We start from the raw sequence: 15,691 nt of genomic DNA on the forward strand, positions 1-15,691 counted from the left end.
TGCTTGTTTGTTTGTTTTGAATACCTGTTTTCAGTCCTGTTGTTATATACCCCAGGGCTGGAATTGCTGGGTCCTATGGTAAATCTACGTGCTTCGTTTACTGAGGACCCGCCAAACCGTTTTCTAAGGCCGCTGCGTCTCCCACTCCACCAGCAACGTTAAGAGACTTCCAATTTCTCCGCATCTTTGCCTGAACTTGTTACCATCTGCGTTTTTAACCAGAGTCACCAGGGGTGCTGGTCGTTGATGTTTAAGAGACTCAAGACTCCCTATGTTGGGAGAGCAGAGCCCTGAGCGAGGGTCTGAGCTGAACATCAGGAGCTGGAGGCCTGTAGCCCTCAGAAAGAGGCTGGCTGGCCCTGCCGTGCTCGACCTGGGTGCTGGGGTGCAGAGAGGTCCTGCTTCCCTAACTGCCCCTGAGCGACGGGAGCCCATGAAGGAGAAGCTAGCAGCTTCCCTGCCCTGCCCCCCATCCCTGGGCCCTGCCGCGTGTCCCCGAACGAGCTGGGGTACGCTCACCAGTCTACTGGCTTTGTTCCCTAATGTATTTCTGACAGTTCCCTTGTCACGGAAATTACTGTTTATAATCGAATTAAATGTTGTCGCAATGGATGAAACGGAATGGCACAAACAAGGAGAAATGTTGTCGCTCATGAAAATTCAGTTGAAAGACATGATCTGAGTCACACAATCAGCTGTCGACTCAGGTGGCGGTGAGACAAATGTAAAGAAATACCTGGGTGGGAGGAGCCTGACAGTCTACGTGATTCTAGTGGCCGACCACTTTGCGAGGTCCTCTCAGGCTGCCCTCCACCCCCAAAGAACCCAAAGCTGGATGTTGGGGACGGTGTCTCATCAGCATGGATTTCACAAGGAAGGCGACTTGGAACTCCAGGGGACGGACCCATAATCAAAGCAGACGCCTTCAGAAGATCAGTGACTGTGTACCTTGTGAAAGTTAAAATAAAATGCGCTTCATGGGTCAAACTGTGTTCCCCAAAATGTTCTACACCCCAGGGCTTACCAACATGACTTTATTGGGAAATAGGGTCTTTGCAGATGTGATTACGTTAACATAAGGTCATCGGATGGGCCCCAATATAGCACGAGGGAGAATGCTGTGTGACCAGAGGCAGAGATGGGAGTAACATGGATTGCCAGCCACCACCCAGATGAGGAAGGGGTGAGAAAAGGGTCCTACCCAGAGTCTGAGAGGGAGCATGGCCCTGCTGACACCTTGATTTTGGACTTTGTCTCAGTCAGCTTGGGCCGTATAACAAATACCATAGACTGGGTGGCTTAAACAACAAGCACAATTTTACCCGGTTCAGGGAGGTTGGGAAGCGTGAGGTCAAGGTGCCAGCTGAGTGGGTTCCCCTTGAGAGCGCTGTTCCTGGTTTGCAGACAGCCGCCGTCACACCGTATCCTCCCGTCACCTCTCTTGTGTCTCTTGTGAAACCAATCCCATTCCTGAGGGCTCCACCCTGATGACATCGTTACCTTCCAAATGCGTCACCTCCGAATACCAAATGTAAAGTACGGAGGTGACTTTTTAAGGAGTCCCCTCTTCAAGTGATTTTTTTTTTTTCAGCAAATCCATCTGCTACCCAGTCCCAATCATCTGGGACAAGTGGGCCGACCACTGTCCCCTGAGCACACTGCTCAGAGCACAGCAAGGGCAGCCAGAAGCTCCATCACCCCACAGCCTGGATTTCAATCTTGTCTCTACCACCCATGTGTCACCTTGGAAAAGTCTCTTCACTGCCCCGCGCCTTGGTCCCTTCTACTGAAAAATAGGGTCAATTATAGGGGTGCCTAGGTGGCTCGGTAAGAGTCCAACTTCGGCTCAGGTCATGAGCTCACGGTTCATGAGTTCGAGCCCCACGTCAGGCTGTCTGCTGTCAGCACAGAGCCCGCTTCGGATCCTCTGTCCCCCTCTCTCTGCACCGTGCATGTGCTCTCTCTTTCTCTCTCTCAAAAATAAGCACTTAAAAAAAAAAGAGAGAGAGAAGAAAGACAGGGTCATTCATTCACACATCCCACACATTTTCTGAGCATCATTTGCTATTCCAGAATCTGAGAGCAGCAGAAAGATAGACAAGGTCCCTGTCCTCATGGAACTCGACCAGGGAAAGACAGAAAGTAAACAAGGAAATGCACAAACAAAATCTTGAGTTGTGGTAGTGAAAGCTAACAAGCGGGCCTGCTTACTCCTGGCCATGGTGGTGGAGATAACGTTGGAGCCAAGGCCTGAAGGATGAGAACAAGCAGCAGGTGAGGCCTCTGGCCCGGGGGCAGAGCCGGGCAGCTCCCTGGACAAGGGAGGTGTGAGCAGGGGGGCTGGATCTGAGGGCGGGGGGCTGGGGCCTGTGGGGTGGGCTTCTCTGAGCTCAGGTTTCCTCATCCATGAAATGGGAATGTTCAGGTAAGTTTAAGCTGCTGTAACAGAGAGACCAACAAGAAGCCAATGGCCCAAGGAAGGTAATGTATCTCACAGTGAACGTCCCCCCCTCCACACACTGTTCCATGTAGACATCCGGGGTCCCAGTTCCTTTCCTTCCTCTCTTTCTGTCCCTTAGGACAATTCCTCCTCTCCATGGTCAATGGCCTGCCCATGGCTGGCTTGTGAGAAGGGAAGGGGCAAACAAGGAGCCTCATGGTCTCTGTTCAGGCTTCCGAAGGGCTCCCATCATTTCTGCTCAATTTCATTGGCAAGAACTTGACCACATGGCCATTCCTAACTCCAAGGGAGGCTAGAAATGAAATTCTGGTCATGTGTCAATACAAAGAGGCATGGACTTTGAAGGACAGCATGCAGCCTCAGGCCGGCCGGATATAGTAATACCTCTTTGCAAGGGCCCACTGAGTACAGATAAAGTATCTGGCACTTAGTAACTGCTCAATAAAAGTCTGCAATAGCTTCAGAAACTCTCTGCTCAATGTCCTCATTTCTTGGCCGCTGAAGAAACAGGTGCAGAGAGAAGAGGCATCTGCCCAGTCACCCAGTCAGCGAGGGGCCAAGTTGGTCCAGACTTTGTGTCTGGGATCCTCCATCCCATCCTCCCACCTCGTATTTCAGATTACCTGACCCAGACCCACCAGGGACTGAGCAGAGTGGGGACCCAGGTGACCTCTCTGCGGGAGGCAGTGTTAGGGAACAGGATCCTGAGAGGGACCCCGCGCTCCAAAGCACCGCCCTGAGCCTGGGCTGCACGGCTTTGTGACTAGGTAGGTGGGGCCCGGGTTGGTTTCCCAGACAGGAGGCAGGGCTGCTCTATGACAGAGGGCCACACCCACCCCCTGGGAGAGGGGACCGCGCTGGGAGCCGCTGCCACGTTGGGATGCAGCAGTAGGTGGCTGAGGAGGATGGCGTTCCTGGGATTCTTCCTCCTCCTCCTCCTCCTCCTCCTCACCAACACCGCTGCCCGGGGGGAGTATGGCGTGGTCCACGTGGTGTCAGAAAATTGGAGCAAGGACTACTGCATCCTGTTCAGCTCCGACTATGTCACCCTGCCCCGGGACCTGCACCACGCCCCACTCCTGCCCCTGCACGATGGTACCATGGCACCCTGGTGCCCGGGCAAGGACTCCTCCCGCCAGGTCGGGCCCGGCGCCCTCCGCCCGCGGCCCCTCCGCCACACCACCGCCATGGTCATGAGGGGCAACTGCAGCTTCTACGCCAAGGGCTGGCTGGCTCAGGGCCAAGGCGCCCACGGGCTGCTCATCGTGAGCCGGGTCAGCGGCCAGCAGTGTTCAGACACCACCCCGGCGCCCCAGGACCCCCACCAGCCCCTGCCCGGCCTCACCATCCCCGTGGCCGTGCTCCGCTACAACGACATGCTCGACATCCTCCGCCACACCCACGGCAGCGCCGAGGTCCGCGTGGCCCTGTATGCGCCCCCGGAGCCCGTCCTCGACTACAACATGGTGATCACCTTCATCCTGGCCGTGGGCACCGTGGCCGCTGGCGGCTACTGGGCCGGCCTGACCGAGGCTGACCGGCTGCAGCGGCGCCGGGCCCGGGGGGGAGGGGGGCCTGGCGGTCACCACCGGCAGGAAGCAGTGGCCGCCCTGCGGGGACAGGAGGAGGAAGACGAGGGCGCGCCGGTGGACTTCACGCCGGCCATGACGGGCGCCGTGGTCACCATGTCCTGCTCCATCATGCTGCTCCTCTACTTCTTCTACGACTGCTTTGTCTACGTCATGATCGCCGTCTTCGGCCTGGGGGCGGGCACCGGCCTCTACAGCTGCCTGGCCCCCCTGGTGCGCCACCTGCCCCTGCAGGAATACCGCTGGCCCCTGCCTGGCCACCGCGCCTGCCTGCAGCTGCCCCTGCTGCTGCTGGGCGGCCTGTGCGCGGCGGTGACCGTCCTCTGGATCGCCCACCGGAACGAGGACAGCTGGGCGTGGCTCCTGCAGGACGCGCTGGGCGTGGCCTACTGCCTTTTGGTCCTGCGGCGCGTGCGGCTGCCCACGCTCAGGAACTGTGCCTCTTTCCTGCTGGCCCTGCTGGCCTTCGATGTCTTCTTTGTCTTCGTCACGCCCCTCCTCACCAGGACCGGCGAGAGCATCATGGTGGGGGTGGCGGCGGGCCCGGTAGATTCCGTGAGCCGCGAGAGGCTGCCCATGGTGCTCAAAGTGCCCTGGTTGAGCTTCTCAGCCTTGACCTTGTGTGACCAACCCTTCTCCATCCTCGGCTTCGGTGACATTGTGGTCCCTGGTTTTCTGGTGGCCTACTGTCACCGCTTTGATGTGCAAGTCCGTTCCCGCCAGGTCTACTTTGTGGCCTGCACGGCGGCCTATGCCGTGGGCCTGCTGGTCACTTTTGTCGCCATGGTCCTCATGCAGATGGGCCAGCCCGCCCTGCTGTACCTGGTGTCCAGCACCCTGCTCACCAGCCTGGCCGTGGCCGCCTGTCGCCAAGAGCTCGCCCTCTTCTGGACGGGCCAGGGCAGAGCTAAGACACCCGCCCGGGCTGTGGCCGGGCTGCGTGGCGCCCCTTCATTTGGCTCCGCGCAGAAGCGGGAGGATACGGCAGACGTCCACACAGCCGGCAAGTTTGAGGGGGCCGCCAGCCACCTGGCAGGGAACTCAGACACCAACCTTGAGGAGGACACAGCCAAGATTGCCACCATATCCGAGGATGAAGCCGCTGGTCCGGATGGCCACAGCGATAGCTCCAAGGGCTGGAGCGATGCCAGCCTGGACACTGACGAATTTCCTCGTGCCTCCCCTGGGGCCTCGGAGGAGCTGATACCTCTGGTGCCACCGATGCCATCGCCCTCAGAGCCGGGCCATGCGCAGGCCCGGGCCCACGACGCCGGCCTGCCCTGGACGGGGCTCCACGAGAGGAAGGGCTTGAAGGTAAAGGAGAGCATGTCGACCCAGGCTCCCTTGTGAACCAGCACCCGGAGACACGTGCCTCTAGAAGGTCCGGCAGAATACCTCAGAGCAAAGCCACACGCGGTCAAAAGGAAATCAGGGCATTAAAGATATTCCGTGTCTACCCAACAGAGCTCCATTTTTTGCTGGGACTGTAAGAAAGCAGTGGCCACAGAGTAAGTCCACGTAAGGCCTGGAGGGTTCTTAGGAGAGGGGCCAACCCCAAATCGTGCAGAGTGGGAAACAGGCTCAGAGAGGGCACAGGACTCACACGAAGTTACTCGGCAAGGCCAGGATTTGCTCCCAGGGCTTACTGGGCAGTGACTTCCCCTCCCCCCCACTGCCCACCCTCCATGCCAGAGCCCCGGCTCCTCAGCTTGGTGGACAGGTCCCATCCCTCATCACCTATCTTTCCCTCATGCTCGGGTCCAACTGAACCATTACTGCTCCTCGACCACACCCCTGGTTCCCATACTTCCCTCACCGACTCTGGACATGGACCAATCCCTTCTGGCTTCAGCAGTCTCATCTTCAAGATGGGACTTGTAATACCATATCTACCTGGAGGCAGAGGCATAAACAAGATGACCTCTTGAGTACCCCCGTGGTTTTTTAGGCTGGATGGTGCGGTTATTTGTTGCTTAAGCAGAGGAAACAAACCCGGGGGTCAGGAAGGCCTCCTGGAGGAGTCTATGTTGGAGGTGAGGGGATCATATCCACAGAGGCAGTGTGGTCCAACGGTTAGGGTTCTTGAACCAGCTGTCCCCCCAGAGATTCCAACTCTGCCACTGACCCACAGCGTGTCACTGAGCAAGTGATTTAATCTCTTAGGGGCATGGTCTCCTCATCCATAAAATGGGATAATAATAACAACTCTACTTATCATAGGATTTGGGGGAGGTTGGAATAGTTGGCTTATGTCAGGTGACTGACATAATGCTTTATGAATGTTCATTCTGTTTCTGTTACTCTCCTAAATCCAAGGCCCACAAGCCTTTGAGTTCTGGCCCCAACTTCCCCCCAAGCCCTCCACACCCTGCACCCCTGCCCCTACCTCCTCGGGTCAGGGAGTGCACACCAGACCCCCCCACACCCATCCTCCCCCAGTAGGGTTCCCCCACCTGGAACTTCCTGCTCCTCCCACCCCCAGGATTGGGACTGGCTGGCTCCTTCTTCCAGTCCCATTTCAAATGCCCCCCCCCCGCCCAGGGAGACTTTCTTTGAAGACCCTTTCTAAAGAAAGCCCAGTCTCAGTCACTCTCCCCTGCACCTGCTCACTAGTTTTCTCATCTCCCCCAGTCCAGCATCAGCTTCATGAGGGCAGGGACCACTCTGTCTTGTTCATCCAGGTGGTTCCAGAGCCCAGAACAGGGATGGTATGTCGTTAGGGGCTTGATTTGTTTGTTGGAGGAATGGAGGAATGGATGAATGAATGAGTGAACAAATGAACGAACGAATGAATGAGGGGCTGATCCAGCATGAACTATGGAGGAAAAGGGAACACCGTGGAGAAGGCCCCACCGTGCAGGCCACCTCCCTGGGCTCCTGCAGGGCCTTGGTCAGTGTGGCGATGGGACTCTGAGGGGCTGGCTGGGCCCTGGGTGTGCAGGGGTGCAGGTAACAGGCATCTCGAAGAAAGCCCCCTCACTGACCCCTCCGCAAACGGCACCTGAAGGCCCGAGCCGGACAAGGGCAGAGCGTGGAGTCTGGGCCAGGACACTGACCGGCCGAGCTGGCAGCTCCTCCCACTGGAGCCGGCAGCCATCTGGCCCGGACAGAGGGGCCTCCGCAGGCCCTGGCTCACCCCCAGCCCAAGCAGCCTCCCCACTGCTGCCCTGCGTCACTGGGCCTCCCAGGGGTGGGCTACATCCCTGCACCAGGCCTGGTGGGGAGGGCTCTCGGCCCCCTCGCCCCCAGAGGGGGGGACAAAGGACCTGTCTCCCAGGAAGTTGTGGTCAGGGAAGGGCCTGCGCAGTGGGTGTCCCCATGGCGGGGCCTATGCCTACCTCCAAGAGGAGGATTCTCAAGGGGAGGGTCTGAGGGGGGGAGGCCCCACCCTCCATCCACGTCTGAACTGGACTCAGGGAAGGGCGAGTCGGACTCTGTTCTCACGGCCCAACCCGGCAGAGGCAAGCATTCAGAGGACACGCTGTCTAGACAATGGGGAGAATAATACGATCTACCTAGGGGCTGCAGTGAGCACAAACCATACGGGTCAGGAGCTGAGCCTGGGCCCCAGAAATCTTGTAAGTGCTGCTCCTCTGGTGGCCCACGGGCCTCTGCTCCCGCCTTGACCCCAGAGCCAATGTCTCCTTTTAGCTGTGGGCTCTGCCTCACTTTGCCGGTCTGCTTCCCAGAGACTGGGTTGAAGCCAGGTGGCCGGACCAAGCCGCCACCTGTCAGAGGTGCCCAGAGCTGGCAGCCCCCCTCCCCCAGAGGGCCACAGGATGCTGCACATGTGCACACACACACACCTGAACACGCGTGAAGATATGCGCACACGTCCATACAGGGCCCTCGGATACACATGCATATACACACACGTACTTCCACAGGCATGTGTGGGCCCGGTACTGGGCCCTCGCACATACCTGTGCACACACGTGCACCTGGGCTCTGACCTGTTGCTGCTGTTCCCTTCCGACGCAGCCCTTCCCCACCAGGCCCGCCTGGGGCCTGAGGGAGTGAGGGTGCTGATGCCTGGACTTCCCATCCCAGAGGGCAGGGCGGCCCTTTCCTGGTGAGGCAGACATTGCCATGCGATGCTCAGACGCCCCTTCAAGGAGGGCATGTGGTCGACAGCGCCCTCTAGGGGCCGTCTCCGCATTCCGGCCCAGATTGCTTTGCAGGAAGATGGGAGACTCGGAGGGCCAGCTCATGACCAAGCAAGACAGCGGTGCCAGGGCTTGGACATCTGCCCCCAAGCCCCGCTGCCCCGGCAGAGATGGAGGCAGGCCTGCCTCCCTGTCTGATGGCCCCGCCCCGCCTGCTTCCTCCGATTCCTTGGCATTCCTGACTCCGTCTTAGCATCTGCTTCCGGGAGAGCTCCACCTGTGACAGGTGGAGGCTAAGACGGGGCCAGGGCAGAAACCAGCTTCCTGAGGCCACATGCAGGGCTCCAGGTGGCCGAGGCCTGGCGCCGGGGCCGTGCTTTGCTCGGGCTACCCAGCGTTTCTCTTTGTGGCCTCATTTAATCCCGGCAAGAACCCCATGAGGTGAATAGTGGCAGCCTTGGCCTTTTTGAGTTAATGAAGAATTTGGTGCCCTTCTGGATTCCCTAGAGAGTGAGAACCAGCAAGGACCCATGAGGTGCTCTGATCCATAGATGAGGAAAGGAAAGCCCAGAGAGGGTCAGGACCTACCCAAGGTCACACAGCAATGGGATAGCAGAAATAGAACACAACTCTGGTCTTCTACCTCCCAGCACAACAGCTGGGGCCAGCTTCATGCCTCCACACCCCTGCCCGCACACATCCTGGTGTGCAAAGCACTCCTCTTCCAGGAGAACTCGGGATCTACTCAGCCCTCTACCCTGTGCCTCTCAGGAGGTACAGCCCTCCATTCTCCCTGAGGAGTAGTTGTGCGTGTTGAGAAGGAAGGTTTGTGATTCAGGGTGAAGCGTCTCCTCAGCCAGCGCAGGAGGACACAGCTGGACTCTGGGTCACTGAGACCTCAAAGCTCAGCACGGCTATGCGCTCACCCCGTGACACGGAACAACCAAGGCCACCCCTCTGCGCCTCAATACCCTCGTCTGTAAAATGGTTTTTGCTAAGACTTACCTTGCAGGTTTGTTATAAAGATTAAATGGGGTGAGGTAGGGTATAAACAGCTAACATCTGCCAAGCACTGACAACAGACTAGGCATACACATTATCGCATTATACGAAACCAGGTTTTAGAGCAGAAATCTCCAGGACAGCACTTAAATGCCCCCACATGCCATCTTTCCCAAATCAGCTTATAGTTCCTCAGGATTGAGCTCCCAGAAATGGAGCCATCCTCTTCTTTTGGTCGCTCCATCCAGGCCCAGTGGGATGTGGTGGGTGGGCAGGTGAACAAGGACACGTCCAGCAAGCCAGGCAGGTGGGTCCCTTTGTAGTTAGATGGAAGCAAGGAAGGTTTTGTGCCTTTTTTCCAGCAATGCTGAATTTTGAGCGCTTTTGTGCTGCCACCTGCTGGTCAGTAAGATAAGAGCAGGCGGGCTCACACCCTAAGGGCCAGGGAGGGGCATTCCATTAGGGAACTTTGGAATAACCACAATTAGGGATGATATTCCAAAAATATATACTAACCTACCCATCAGCAGAGTTCTGAAGCCCCTCGGGCCCAGGGGTAACACTTTAGAAGCTTGTTGTGAGAAGGTGGAGGTGTCCTGGAGAAGGGTCTGAGAGTATTTTGATATTTTATGAAATGAAAAAGCTCCAGCACAGCACCGCTGAATGTCCTTAATGCTTGGAGATGTTTCATGCTCTGAGGCTCATCCCCTCTCATAGAACAAGGCCAGCGTGGGGCGCCTGGGTGGCTCAGTCGGTTGAGCGTCATGATTTGGGGTTCGACTCCAGTCATGATCTTGGGGTTTGTGAGTTTGAGCCCCACATCAGGCTTGCTGCTGTCAGCCTGTCAGTGCAGAACCCCCATCACATCCTCTGTTCACCTCTCTTTGCCCCTCCCCCACTTCCACTCTCCCCAAAAGAAATAATTAAAAGAAGAAGAAGAAGAAGAAGAAGAAGAAGAAGAATCAGGCCACCATGAAGACGTGTTCATGGCCACCAGCACGTAGACCATTGTTGGGAGATTGGACTCCGTATGGTCCTCCCACCCTGAGGCCAGACCTCGTCCTTCTTCTTGGGAGGCCCACAGATGCCCTTCCCACACACACCTGAGCAATTATTCATTTTGTTTGGGAACACATCCGTGCTCACCACTGGTTCACTTTCCAAATGCTTAGTTTTATCTTTAGGAGTAACTCTTCCCAGGACTTAGCCTCTCGCCTCTAGGACTGCCAACAGGGCATGTAAGTCTGCACCCACCTGGGATCGGGAGACGTGGTCTCAGAAAGATCCCAGGAAGGGAAGCTGGAAAGGGAAACTGAGGCTGCTGCTGGGAGACCCTTGGGCTGCTAGAATTCTGGGGTATTCTGAGAAATGCCTTTCAGTAGCTTCCCCCAGCCTTTTAGGGACTTGAATAGTAGAGAAGATTGGCAGGGAAAAAGGTGTGTGAGGTCTGAGTGAGAGTGTTAGCAGAGCCTCCAGACATCTTCCAGAGCTCTCCAGAACTGAGGACAAAGAGAGAAAGCAGCCTGCCTGAGGTCACAGAGCCAGCCAGTGACAAAGGCAACCAGGAACCTGGAAACTCACCCAAGAATCCTTCATAAACAGGAGACCCTTGCTGGAATGCAAATGCTTGCCTCTCAGGGACTGCTTCCTGCAGCCCAATGTCCCCCACATACTCGGTCTTCTTAAAGCAGGAAGCCCCTGAGTCCAAAGAGAAAAGAATTACTCTGGGAAAAATCTCAGGCCCCTCGTAACCCAGCCTGGGCAAAGCCTCACCGTGCCTGCAGTTCTGACCCAGTCAGTGAAGTGAACTTTGGCAGGAAGGGCAGGTCTCCTGAGAATCCTGGCCTGTCATAGCCCAGGGTCTCCTCCAGGCCATCAACTGCTGCAGCCGAGAGAGTGTAAGCCAAGGGCAGGTCTGATCTCCACCTAACCTTGCTTAATCCTTAAAGCTGACTGTGGTCAATTGAATAATGTCCCCCCAATAGGTATCAATATCCTAGTCCCTGGAACCTGTGAATGCTCCCCTCCATGAAGTGGGGGGGGGGGGGGGCGGACGAGGAGGACTTTGCTGATGTGATTAAGCTAAGGATCCTGAGATGAGAAGATTATCCTGTATTATCTGAGCAGCCCCTGAGTGTAATCACAGGAGTCCTAATATGAAAGAAGCTGAGAAGTATTGCACGCAGAAGTGGCTTGGGCACTGTGATGCTGGAGGCAAAGATGAGAATGATGTAGCCACACGCCGAAGAACACCAGCAGCCACCAGAAGCTGGAAAAAGGAAAGAACCAGTCCCCCTCCAGAGCCTCCAGAAGGGGCACGAGCCTGCTGACCCCTTGATTTCAGCTGGGGGATACTGACTTCAGACTTCTGGCTTCCAGAACTGTGAAAGAATAAGTATCTATTGTTTTAAGCCACCAACCTTGTGGTAATTTGTTACAACAGCCACAGGAAATTCATATGTACTGGTCCGCAAACATCCCTGCACAGGCACCTATGTACCCAGCACTGTGCTTGAAAGTGAAACATTTTACAGAACAGAGGAGACAAAGAAGCAACAAAACAGCAAAACTCCCAGTCTGTGTGTTTCTTTCTGCAGAGGAGAGCCAAGCACAGGGGAAGTCAGGGAGAGGGAGGGATTGGGGTATGAGTTACCATTCTCCGGGCAGGCTCCAGGGACTTCTTTCTATTGTTATATTATTGCACTCTGGAGAAAAAGTAGAAAGGACAGGAGAGTATGGGGGAAACACAATCATTGTTAAAATGTTGGTATATTTCCATCCAGTCATTTTTTTTTCCTTTCAGAGGTTTTAGTGTGTTTCACTTACATAGTTACCATCAAACTGGATATACACATTGGATATATGCAACATTTACATAGTTGCAATCACATCGGACATGCCGTCAAATTGGATATACATAGTTACAATCAAATATGCATACCAATATACATTGGTATTTTGCTATAAATATTCTATGTAACCCTTGAACCTTTATTTGGAGCAGGTTATGTAGTTCTATAGCAGATATATAGCAGATATAACCACATAGACTTTATATTCTCTTATGGATGTTTGATCTGTTTCTTACAGCCCTATGAAGAATATTTTTGGCTGCAAATTACTTTATATATTTGAGAAGGTGTCTGTAAGATAGATCTAGCCATTTTATTTCTGGGAAACTAGGGATACGAAAATCTTTGAAGATTGTCATTCATTTTGCTGAATTACTTCCCAAATCATATTTGTGACAATTCATCCTCTGTGTGTGCTGTAAAGTAGGGAAGTGATCATTTTACCACACCCTCACCAGCATCTTTGTTAATTTGATGTAATGAGAAACAGCATCTCTTTAAATTTGCATATCTCTGATTAGTAGTGAGGTTAGATCTCTATTTCCTTATTCTGGTTTATTAATGGAATACTCTCCATTCCGGGGCTTACCGCGGAGTCTGACCAGTTACCACTTCCTATTGATTCGGCACTAGGAAAATCTCTAGAATCCATTTTCTCATTCCCATTTTTACAAACCTATTTGAAGACGTCACCTCTCACCTGGGCCGTTGGGATCTTTGTTACAGAAAAGAGAACAATTGTTCTTAGTCACGTCCCTCCAGCTGAAAGACTTCAGATGCCTCTCTACTGCCTGTCAAACCAACCCCCAGCTTCTCAGTCTGGTGTTGAAAGCCAGCCACAACCAGGTTTCTCTGTCAGCCAACTTTGCCTCCTACCAGCCTCCAGCCTCTGTGTGTGTGTGGTTCCCTGAACACGCTTATTCTCACTCCATGCCTCTGCCCCACTGTTCCACTCACTTGGAATGTGTTTCTTCCACCCTCCTCTGACTCCTGTGTACACATTATCCACTGAGATCCAGTCCACGCTCCCCAACACCCCTGTGCAGGGCCCTGTCCAAGGTCCTGGAGATGAGCCGTCACAGGATGTATAGTTCCTGACTCAGAGGGTTTTACCGTCAAAAAGCAGGTGGAAGAGGGCACAGATACATTCTCACTAATTAGGAGCCTTTTGGCTTTAAGAAGTGTCTACTCAAAATATCTCATACAAAAAGAAGAACTTATTGGAAGGATATGAGATTTCTCAGGACACAAGGGCCACCAGCTCAATTGGGGCTCCGGGGAATTATAAGTTAGAAAGCTGTCAGAAAGCAAAGCTGCCCTCTCTGCCTCCCAGGGCTGCATGGTTTCTGGCTATCCACTTCCTCCCCGCTCCTCCCTGAGCCAACTGCCTCTGCACATGCATTTTGCTCTTGGCCCACTGTGGTACTGGCCCCAACTCTGGGGTACTGGCCTCAATCATGGTCTCTTGGCCCAGGGATCACCACCAATGGGCAATGGTTTCTATTAAGACACCATTCAGAATCTCAAGGGGGAAAAAAAGTATGTATTAGATTTACTCTATTTGGGCAGGGTCCTGTCCTTGGCTGTTGGTGAGCCCATGGGTCCTTCACTCGGGTGCATACCCCTGGCTTAATTAGCTGTGGCTAGAGATGAAGGGCAGGGGGAGCAGGGTCAGATGGTAAAAAGGGTTATCAGAATCTGAATTTTAACAAGGCCCCCAGGTTGTTCATGCGTTTATGAAAGTCTCAGGAGCACTGCCATAGAGCAGCAGCTACCTGTATGATCTCTGATCCATCACCTGGGAACTCACCAGAAAGACGAATTCTGAGGTCCTTCCCCAGGCCCTGGAGAAGGTCTGGGAAGGAGCTGAATGTTTCACACAGGTGCTGTAAGCAAGTTCCATTCCCTGCCCTCCATTTGCTACAGAGCAAATTCCCATCTTCTTTCCATGATGAAGAGTCAGTGTCTTGCTCTCCACCTGTCACCTGTGGGTCTGCCAAAGAGAAACCACCCCACAGCTGCTCTATATAAATGTAACACATTGGCTCCATTCATACTGGTCAGAGGCATGTCACCTCTCCCTGTGGCCCTCACTTTCCTATTCAGGCAGCAAAAGGGCCAATGATGTCTATTGTCCCTTCAAGGATCATGGGTTTTAGTGTCCTGGTTGGTTCCCTCCTGTGTTAGTATCATGTGGTTGCTGTGACAAATGCCACAAACTGAGCAGCTTAAAACCACAGCCTGGAGGCCAGAGGTCTGGAATTCAGGTATCAGTATAGCTGTTCTCCCTCTGAAGGCTCTAGGAGAAACTTTCTTTCCCTCTTCCAGCTTCCAGTGACTCCAGCCGTTTCTTGGCCTGTGGCCACATCTAGCTCCAGTCTCTGTCTCCATCTTCACCTGGCCTTCTCCTCTTCTCCTCATATCCCTCTGACTTTCTCTCATGAGTGCACCTGTCATTAGATTTAGGGACCACCTGGATCACCCAGGATGATTTTAACTGGAGATTCTTAACTAATTATCTCCACAAAGACCCCTTTTCCAAATAATGTCACATTCACAGGTTCTGGGAAGACATGTATTTTGGGGAGGCCGCCATTCAAAACACTACACCATCCTCCCTTCCAAATGTTTGGGACCAGACTAGGGACAAATGGTACCCCTGTCTGATCTCCATCTTTGTCTAGAATAACTGCAAATGACAAGATTTCTCGTTAGCCCCATATTAGAGCCAGAGGGAAAAGAATATCAAAGAAACAAGGCACAGCCCCTCTTCTCAAAGCACCAGTGGTTGGGTGGGACCAGAAGAGCCAAGAGGGATGACACTGTTGCACCCCTGACCATGGCAGTGCCCACCCTGGCCCCTATCTCCTGTCAATTTCTGGAGCTCTGGCTGGAGGATGAGAGAATGCCCTGAGAGGAAGTCAGAGCATCCTGGATAGCATTCTGGGAATGGCAGGACCCCCAGCACTCCCAGTTCTGCCAGTGCAGGAGGTATTATGATCACCAGAACGGCAATTAAGGAAGGGATAATCAGCCAAATGGTGATTCTTGGGCCTCGGCAGCCAACGTTCTTTGTAGTCTGTCTCAGGGCCAAGGAAGATGAGACTTTCCAGAAAGTGAGCTGGTCCAGAAAAGGCCCATCCCAGATGGCTGCTAATGTCATTAGTCCAGTAATGCTGAGTGAAATGAATGAGCTAGCCTGGCCCCACTGTGCTTCTCTGAGGGATGCTGATAAGAACATGATCTCCCAGGTAGGGACCACCAAGCATGGGACTAAGGAAAGGAGAGACAGGAGAACTGAGGACAGGGTGCTCATGTTGGGAAGAGGGAATCAGGTCAGACTCGGGTTCTCTTCCCAGCTTGGTTACTAATGAGTTGGGTGAGCTTGGAAGTGTTCTTAAATACAGAACCTCTACACATCATTAGAAAAAGACAAACAATCCAACAGGATATAAGATGGGCAAAGAATTTGAGCAAGCATTTTACAGAAGAAACACAGATGGCCAAAATACATATGAAAACATGTTCAATCTCTCTAGTAATTAGGGAAGCAAAACCGAAAACGACCAGAACATGAGTGGTAAAGTGGGTGACATCTGAATAAAAGTTGAAGTTTAGTTAATAGAACCGAACCGGCATTCATGTCCTAGTTTTGATCACTGTGTTAGGGCTACATAAAAT

The 15,691-nt window shown here is 53.8% G+C and overlaps 1 protein-coding gene across 1 annotated transcript; it reads left to right on the plus strand.

Annotated features, from left to right (window-relative positions):
• The first annotated feature begins 3,282 nt into the window (after window positions 1–3,282).
• On the plus strand, window positions 3,283–5,511 carry SPPL2C (signal peptide peptidase like 2C). The gene has a single exon (XM_047832978.1). The coding sequence runs from the start codon at window positions 3,367–3,369 to the stop codon at window positions 5,398–5,400; it is 2,034 nt and encodes a 677-aa protein (XP_047688934.1). The 5' UTR covers window positions 3,283–3,366; the 3' UTR covers window positions 5,401–5,511.
• The last annotated feature ends 10,180 nt before the right edge of the window (window positions 5,512–15,691 follow it).

Source organism: Prionailurus viverrinus, chromosome E1 (genome assembly GCF_022837055.1).
Source record: "Prionailurus viverrinus isolate Anna chromosome E1, UM_Priviv_1.0, whole genome shotgun sequence".
NCBI lineage: Eukaryota > Metazoa > Chordata > Mammalia > Carnivora > Felidae > Prionailurus > Prionailurus viverrinus.